General features: G+C 50.6%; 1 protein-coding gene across 1 annotated transcript; it reads left to right on the forward strand.

Moving 5' to 3' along the window:
• Positions 1 to 67: 67 nt before the first annotated feature.
• FBLL1 (fibrillarin like 1) lies at positions 68 to 1154 on the forward strand. The gene has a single exon (XM_060146536.1). The coding sequence runs from the start codon at positions 68 to 70 to the stop codon at positions 1076 to 1078; it is 1011 nt and encodes a 336-aa protein (XP_060002519.1). The 3' UTR covers positions 1079 to 1154.
• The last annotated feature ends 8167 nt before the right edge of the window (positions 1155 to 9321 follow it).

Consider the following 9321-nt stretch of genomic DNA (forward strand, 5'->3'; position numbering starts at 1 on the left):
ACCGGTAACCCCTGACAACCGCCGCCAGCCCCCCCCCGCCCCCCCCTACCGGCGCCCGGGGCGCGCCATGAAGTCGGCGGTGAGCGCGCGCGGTGGGGTGTCTGGCGGCCGCGGAGGTGGCTGCTGGGGCGGGGGGCGAGGAGGCGGAGGAGGAGGCGGGGGCAAAGGAGGAGGCGGGGGCAAAGGACCGGGAGGCGATGGCGGCGGCCAGGGGGGCAAGGGCGGCTTCGGAGCGCGGACGCGCGGCTTCGGAGGCGGCAGGGGCAGGGGGCGCGGTGGTGGAGACGGCAGGGACCGCGGAGGCGGCGGGCAGCGGCGTGGCGTGGCCAAGAGCAAGAACCGCCGCAGGAAGGGCATCACCACGGTATCCGTGGAACCGCACCGGCACGAGGGGGTCTTTATCTACCGCGGGGCGGAGGACGCTCTGGTCACACTGAATATGGTGCCCGGCCAGTCAGTGTACGGCGAGCGGCGGGTCACGGTGACCGAGGGCGGCGTGAAACAGGAGTACCGCACGTGGAACCCCTTCCGCTCCAAGCTGGCCGCGGCCATACTGGGCGGGGTCGACCAGATTCACATCAAGCCCAAGTCCAAAGTGCTCTACCTGGGTGCCGCCTCGGGGACCACCGTCTCCCACGTCTCCGACATCATCGGTCCTGATGGCCTAGTCTACGCGGTCGAGTTCTCCCACCGCGCCGGCCGCGATCTGGTCAACGTGGCCAAGAAGAGAACCAACATCATCCCAGTCCTCGAAGACGCCCGGCACCCCCTCAAGTACCGCATGCTCATCGGGATGGTGGACGTGATCTTTGCCGACGTGGCCCAGCCAGACCAGTCCCGCATCGTGGCTCTGAATGCCCACACCTTCCTGCGCAACGGGGGCCACTTCCTCATTTCCATCAAGGCCAATTGCATCGACTCCACCGCCTCTGCTGAGGCGGTGTTTGCTTCTGAGGTGAGGAAGTTGCAGCAGGAGAATTTGAAGCCTCAAGAGCAGCTGACCCTGGAGCCCTATGAGAGGGACCACGCTGTGGTCGTCGGGGTCTATCGGCCCCTTCCCAAGAGCGCCAACAAGTAGCAACCCAGCTCGGGCTGTCCCTGAGATAATGCTTAAGACTGTGCTATGTTCAGTGTTACTCTATGTGTGTTTTCTTTGTGCACCGCTTTTCTATTAAATGGCATAAAGAAACAGTACCCAGGTGTATCAGTGAGGCCAGACCCAGTTATCCCCAAATCTCCAAATCCCCCAAACTCGAAAATAGCCAAGATAACAGGTGATAGGGGTCTATCAAGGATCAGCCTGGGGACTGTGCTTACTCCAATCACTCAGGGTCCTGACTCTTCAGGGCCCCTCTTCACTCGTCACAGGGGCAGGGGAAGAGAGCTGGGAAAATAATGAGCTTATAAAATCCCCTTTGGAACTGAGGGGACACTTCTTACACACTGACCATGTCATGTGACCAAGCCTGACTCCAGGGAGTAGCATTGGATATTGACGGACAGTAGTATAGTCTAACACACCCAATGTGTCTGACTCCAAGCCAGAGTCCTAACCATAATATATATTTAGTACTTTACTCTTCAAGGAAGCCCTTTTGCATTCCCTAGTATGTGTAATCAGCACACCAGCCCCAAGATGGCTTTGTTACCATTACCCTTTTACAGGGGAAGCCACAGAGCTTCTGAAGGTAAACTGGTTGCACAGCCAGTAGGGAGGTAGAACTTAACTGCCAGTCTTTGCGCCTCTAAATTCACTGCCATTTCCTGTACACTAATGGGATCTTACCTCTCCCTGACATGGCCCACGCTAAACAGACCACAAGTCCTAACACAAGGACACACACACAGAGCAGGGCCCTCTGGCTTCTCTGTGTCCTTTCTCTGCCTCCCTGTACCACCCTTTTCTTAGATTTCAAAATAACAAAACAAGGCAGGGAGGATGTGAGCCCACCTCAAAAAGTATTCCCAGGGCTTCCCTGGTGGCGCAGTGGTTGAGAGTCCGCCTGTCGATGCAGGGGACACGGGTTCATGCCCCGGTCCGGGAAGATCCCACATGCCGCGGAGCGGCTGGGCCCGTGAGCCATGGCCGCTGAGCCTGAGCGTCCAGAGCCTGTGCTCCGCAACGGGAGAGGAGGCAACAGTGAGAGGCCTGCGTACCGAAAAAAAAAAAAAAAAAGTATTCCCACCACAAGGCATAACACACCCAAAGTGGCATCACCAAGTGTCTCAGAAATAACCAGGAAAATGACTCCCAGAAAGTGTGTCTTTGAAGGGCATTTCCTGCAGGCCCTGAATCCCAGTCCATTCAATTCTGGCTCTCAAAAGCAGTCCAAAGGGAGCAGGAGAGAGAACAATCCCAGGAGGGCTGGCAATGTTCCAAAACCAAGACTCAAAAAGGCCTTTCATTTATTCATTCACTCATCCACTCAGGAAATCCCCATTGCCAATTGCCAACGTCATCGACATTGCATCCAGGAATGATTGCTCCCTAATCCGTCATTTGGAGAGTGGGTCTACCTTCCTGAAGATGTGCTTGGATAGAGGTTATGGTTAGTTTGTGTTTTCTGAGGGCATACTTCCTTCATACAGTAAGAAGATAAATCAGATTTCTAAAGGGCAGCCTCCCCTCCCCTTCCCACAATGCACACACAAAAGCTATTCCATACAATGCAGGGGGAGAACTACAGTTCAGATTTGCTGGCCAGACTGACTCAGGAAGAAGAGGGTGAATGGAGTAAATGTCTGCAAAATCCCGAACCAGGCATTTCCACAAACAAAGTGAGATCTTCATTAAAACCCTGCAAAGCGAGGATCATTATTCCTATATAACAGAGGAGGAAACTGCAGTTTGGAGAGATGACATGACTTGCTTAAGATCCCCCAGTAAGTCTCACAGCCAGAAACCAAACCCACAGGAGTCTGACTCCAAAATCTATGGCCTTTCCACTGAGATCTGTGCTGGCTCCCTTACTTTGAAAAGCCCTCTCTCCAGTCCTAGGCTAATTGATTCATTGCTGGGATGAAACCCTGAGGCTGGGAATGGACTCCTAGGAAACAGGATGATTCCTTCTGGAATCTTAAAGGGTCCAGTCCTTCCTCAGAGGCAGCTCAGTCTCAATAAGGAGCTCTTGGAGCCTCCTTACAAGGTGTCTGTCCCTCCAGATCTGGGACATGGCAGGGGAAACTTGGCCTCTTTCCTTGCTGTGAGCATTCCCACATACACACAGAGAAAATTTATAGTCCACGTTTGAAGCTGCTTGAAGTGGGAACGTCAATGGAGACATGGCATGAAAAAAACCTCCTGAAGAATGTCTCTGAGCTGCAGACGGGTTCCTGGGCCAATGGAACAACATGGTAAGTCCCAGGAGAAGCATAGGAATAAGGACTAAGGGAATATAGGAGGGAAGCTGAAACCTGGTTTTGGAGGATGGGGGCGGGGGAAGTATGGGACTGTAATTCCAGTGGGCAGTGAGGTTCAGGACATACGTAGCAGTGACACCGGGCACCTGACCTGCTTGGGTTCCCAGAGGCATCAAATTGGGGTCCCTAGGCATCTTAGACTGCGGCGGCTACCCTAACAAAATACCAGTCTGCATGCCTTAGGCAATAGACATTTACCTTCTCACAGTCCTGGAGCCTGGAAATCCAGGGTCAAGGTACCAGCAGGGCTGGTTTCTGGTGAAGCCTCTCTCCTTGGCTTGTCAATGGCTGCCTTCTCCCTGGGTCCACACATGGCCTTTTCTCTGCGTGCACAAGGAGAGAGAGACAGAGAGAGAGGGGAGGAGAGAGAGATGCTGGTCTCTTCCTCTTCTTAGAAGCACTCCAGCCCTCTCAAATTACAGCCCCACCCTTATGACCTCCCGGAACCTTAATTACCTCCTTAAAGGCCCTACCTCCAAATACAGTCATATTTGAGAGTTAGAGCTTCAACATTTTGATTTGGGGGAATACAATTCAGCCCAAAACACTAGGGCTGGATGGGAACTTTCAGCTAAAATGCCCATCTTGCTGGCTTTTGGAAAGTGACTGGGGAAAGCAACGTGCAACTGAAGTTCCTGCACAAAGCTCTGAGTGTTATCCCTTTCTCCCAACTTTCCTCTTATTGTCAGTGTAAAATACCCGAGAATTAACAGTTAACATAGAGGCCCTGGGTTGGAGCGGGTGGTGGGTGGGGTGAGGAGTGATGGGGAGGGAACTTATTTGAGCTTCTAAGAGGATTGGTTCAACCTGGGAATTGGTTCAGCTGGGTGGAATTTGCTGCTGAGTTTCAGAGAATCAGCAGCCTGACAAGAGCCACGGTTGAGCCCAGCCCAGCAGGTGCAGTGAGGCTGGAGGCTGATGCTCAAAGACAGGGTGAGATGGACCCTGACTCAAAGAGAGTCAGCAGGAACCAGTGGGAAGAACACACAGACCCCACCTACTGCCTACCCTCACCCTCACCGTGATGTCCCTCAGCCTCCTCCACCACGATGCCCCTTGGAATAAGGGGAGGAAGAACGGGGAGGGAAAAGAAAACAAAAGGGACTGTTTTAAACTGGAAGAAACCAACTTCTTTTCAACTGGCAGTTTCCCTCCCGGCTGCAGCCCTGCTACCAAGCAAGATGCTTTAACCACATCGGAGCCGCAGTGAGTATGTTTGGACTCTGCAACACTCGTATTTGTCAAGCACTTATGATGTCCCAGGCATAGAGATAAGCATGTATTTGATTGCAAAAAGTGTTGTTTTTAAATTAATAACGGGAACAAACATAGCAGAAGATACTGAAACGTAAATGTTCAGGTTAACATTTGCTGTAAAATGCACACCGGCGTCAGAGCTGCCGGAAATGTCTGTGTGGCCTGGAGCGAGAGCACACGTTAGACCCCTGGCCAGTGCCCTGCCCCTTTCTCTTCCCACCCCTGGTTCTGCCCCACCTCCTGAAGGGGCTCACACGCATGTCTGTAGACTCCCAGCCCTAAAATCCAAGATCCGACCCCCTGCTCTTCAAACAGCCTCCTTTAAGCCCCTTGGGACTGGAGTTGTAAACTGGGAGCGTGGTCCCTTCTTGGGAGGACTGGCCTGGGGAAGATTGATGGAAGCGGACTTGGGCTGTTCAGGCTGGGCGCCGGGTGCCCAGTGCAGGATCTAGAAGGTGGTGGCGTGGGCTCGTGGGGGCACGGCCCTCGGCCCGTGTGGACTCCTTGCCCCATGGGGCAAGGTGCAGGCAGAGGAAGGCCAGAGCGCAGCCCTGTAGGTGCGGGGCCCAGGGCAGGGGCCCTGGCTGACCAGGTCTGAGAGTGGCCCCTTGGCCCGTCCACTCAACCAAATCTCAGTGTTCCTCCTTAAGGAGGCCAGTCTGACTCTTCCAAGTAGTCTTCCTGGCTCTTGGGCTCACAGGAAATTCCTCTTGATTCACGTTCTGAGGGAGACAACATTTACCATGCACGTAGTATGTTCCAGGTGCCTCCAGACACCTTGTTTCACTTAATTCCCATAACACCCCCTGGGAGGCAAGTGTTACCCTCCCTGATATCACAGATGAGGAAATTGAGGCTCAGGAAAGTGACAGGAATCACCCAAGGTGTGATGGAGCTGGAGAATGGAAGATCTGGGGTGTCCTGGAGCAGAACTCTACGTATTCATTCTCTAAATCGGTGAAATTAAAACCAGACGCTCTAGGGGGAAGGCCTGGCATTGGTGTTTTTGGTAAGTCCCCCAGGTGATTCTAATGTGCATCCAAGGCTGACACCATTTAAAACCCCATACCACTCTTGCTGTTGATTGGGAAAGGCAGATTTAGGATAGTACTTTGAATAACTGGAAGATGACAGCTGAGCTTTTCTGCAGGGTCTCTGGGACAGCCCAGGATGCCCCCTGAGATTCCTAAGAGAAGGATGGTTGAAGTCTGTGACTGAAGACAAAGTTACTGGTATTCCTGCCTCTTTGGTCCCTGATTGAGTGCTGCCCACGGATCTTGTTTGTAAGGAGCTCAGCTGAGCTGGGAGAGAGAGCTGAGCTGCCAGGTGTGGGAGGAACTCAAGATTGAAGGAGCCGAAAATGAGAGTTCAGTCTTTAATCATTTACTGTGATGGAATAAGCAAAAGGCTAAAACTGGAGAAAGCGCCAACTCCCCTGTTCCATATTCTCACATGGAAAGGCGCCCCAGCCGAGGGTTGGGGGATCAGAGCTCCTTGGGGATGTCTTACTGCTGAAGGCACCCTTGAAAAAAAGGCTCCAACATTTTACGGACCCTGAGGCTGCTGGTGAGGGGACGAATGGGGAAGGCTGGGGGTGGAAAAGTCTTCAAGGTTCTCCCCTCCCCCACAAGGAGGCAGAGGTCCTCAGATCAAAACCTATGGAGGACTTCCCTGGTGGTCCAGTGGTAAGACTCCGTGCTTCCCCTGCCGGGGGCACGGGTTTCCCTGGTTGGGGAACTATGATCCTGCATGCTGCACACAGCCAAACACACACACACAAAACAAACCTGTGGAATGAAGGTGACGGGTAGGAATGTAAGTTTACCTGCCGAGGGCCCTGAGTCCTTGACCGCAAGCCCCTTCAGAAATCGAAGTGCGCCGGCTGTGCCCCAGGTCTGGTGCGGAGGGCAGCTTCTCCTAGTCCCACCAGCTGTGCTGTCTGAAGCCTTCCTATTTGCCTGTGGTCAGGCCTGAGAAATCAGTCACACATGATTTTTTTTTTAGAGAGCTTTTTTTCTCTTTTTTAAAGTTTATTTATTGGCTGCGTTGGGTCTTCGTTGCTGCATGCGGGCTTTCTCTAGTTGGCGGCGAGCGGGGGCTACTCTTTGCTGCAGAGCACGGGCTCTAGGCACCCGGGCTTCAGTATTTGTGGCTCGTGGGCTCTAGAGCGCAGGCTCAGTAGTTGTGGTGCACGGGCTTAGTTGCTCCGCAGCATGTAGGATCTTCCCGGGCCAGGGCTGGAGCCTGTGTCCCCTGCATTGGCAGGCGGACATTCCCTGGGCCACCAGGGAAGCCCCCCATGTGTTTCGTATATAAATTGTTAAATGGAAACAGCCTCCAGTACATGCTACTAACACCACTTTGCTACTTCTCCTAAGGCCACACATCCATTGGCACATGACCTACCTTCCAAGTTGTCAGGGGACTGAAGTTGCACTTCTCCATGACATGAATCCTTCCATCCTCTGATAGCAGTTTTTTTGCCACCTGCTGCCAGTCCCTAATCCAGGGCCTCATTATTTAGGTTTCCATTCTTCAGCGGCATCCATTGCTGGTACCAACGTCTATATCAGTTGGGATGGGTATATCAGACGGGTTAGGCGGTGGTAACAAACTCCCAAGGTCTGTGCCTAAATGAAGTTTGTTTTCTTCCTCACACTATACTACCTTCATTATTTTGTGGGTCGTTGAAGGAGAGGGGCCTCTGTTAATTTTAGTCATTTAGGGATCCAGGCTAACAGAGTAGCCACCATCTTGAATGCTGCTGGCTGTCAAGAGGGAAAAGATGGCTCCGGGAAGTCTCAGGTGATGAAGTGCTCTAGCCATGACATGGTAGTTCCAACTCACTCACTAGTTGGCCAGAACCAGTCATATGAACCTTTTCAACCACGAGGGAGCCTGGAAGTACAATCCTACTGTGTTGGAAAGGTGGAATAAAGATCTCTGCTGAACAACATGAATGATGAACACAAGATCATCATCACATGTGGGGTGAGAAATTTTCCTCAGGGACTTCCCGTGCAGTCCAGTGATTAGGGATCTGTACTTACACTGCAGGGGGCACAGATTCGATCCCTGGTTGGGGAACTAAGATCCTACCTGCCAAGCGGGGAAGGAAGGGAGGGAGGAAGGAAGGAAGGAAACAAATTTGCCTGAGATCATATGCCTAGTGACTAAGAGCAGAATTTGAAACCATGCTCCAGAATACTCGCGTTTAATCACTACTCTACACTGCCTCCCGAGCCGTTAGCAAAGAATTTTTTTTCCTTTTTTTGGCCACGCCACGCGGCTTGCGGGACCTTAGCTCCCTGATCAGGGGTCGAACCCGCGACCCCTGCATTGGCAGCGCTGAGTCTTAACCACTGGACCACCAGGGGAGCTCAGCAAATAGATTTTTACGTCATTGTCATGTAACTTGTTATGCTTTGAGAATGTGGCCTTATTTTTTGAAATTTATTGACTTATTCTATGATCTTGTACATGATCAATTTTTGTACATACTCCATATGTGCTTGAGAGTAATGTGCACCCTCTCGTTGCTGGATGCAGAATTCAATGTATGTCCATTGGGTCAAGCTTAACCATGGTGTTCAAACCTATTTTGCTGATTTTCTGTTTGCTTGAACTATCACTACTTGAGTGAGGTGTTGAAATCTCTCACTGTGATGACAATTTCATGCCTTAAAGTTTCATCACTTGTAGATTTATTTTCTATTTATTTAGCTATTTCATTACTTGCATATATATTTTAAACTGTGATGTCTTCTTGGTTCGCTTTATGATTACATAATGACCCCATTCCTAATGATGACTTTTGTTTTCAAGTTTATTTTGCTTGTCTTAATATAGCTACATAAGTTTTCTTTTGGTTAGTGTTTGCCTGACCTTTTTTAATCCTTCTGATTTCAAACTGTCCAGGTCCTTTTACTTTAACATCTATTACAAAAAGCATATAGGTGTTGTTTTCCTTTTAAACCAGACAATCTCCTTTAATTGGCAAACTTAGTCTACTTTCTTGGGGGTGCCCAAACTTGGCTCTTGGTGTGTGAAAGATCCTAGGACATCTCTCATCTGAAGCTTGCTCTTAGACTAAGAGGTTTCTTTTTTTTTTAAATTAAATTTTTTTTCCAGCTTTATTATGATATGTTTAAGATTCAAGATAGCCTTCCTTTATTCACAGCACTGGGAAAATGTCAGACAAAAGCAGTATTATGGAAAGGAACCCAGGAAAAAACAGAATGTTAGTAATTTAGTTTTCTTAAGTGTCTAGAATTGCTTGAACTATAAATTTCATAATCAGAGTCAGGAGAACGAATAGGATATGTTGACAGAAGTGTGAGTGGCTATTGTGTCCACCATTCTAGATGCCATTAGGAACATTTGTGATTCCTGGGAAGAGGTCAAAATATCAACATCAACAGGAGTTTGGAAGAAGTTGATTCCCATCTTTAGGGATAACTTTGAGGGGCTCAGGACTCCAGTGAAGGAAGTAACTGCAGATGTGATGGAAAATAGCAAGAGAACTAGAATTAGAAGTGGAGCCTGAAGATGTGACTGAATTGCTGCAATCTCATGATAAAATGTTAACGGATGGGGAGTTGCTTCTTATGGATGAGGAGAGAGTGGTTTCGTGAGATGGAATCT

Source organism: Lagenorhynchus albirostris, chromosome 3 (assembly GCF_949774975.1).
Source record: "Lagenorhynchus albirostris chromosome 3, mLagAlb1.1, whole genome shotgun sequence".
Classification (NCBI taxonomy): Eukaryota; Metazoa; Chordata; class Mammalia; order Artiodactyla; family Delphinidae; genus Lagenorhynchus; species Lagenorhynchus albirostris.

Coding starts and splice junctions, on each gene's coding strand:
- FBLL1 (XM_060146536.1), top strand. CDS start 68: ATGAAGTCGGCGGTGAGCGCGCGCGGTGGGGTGTCTGGCGGCCGCGGA.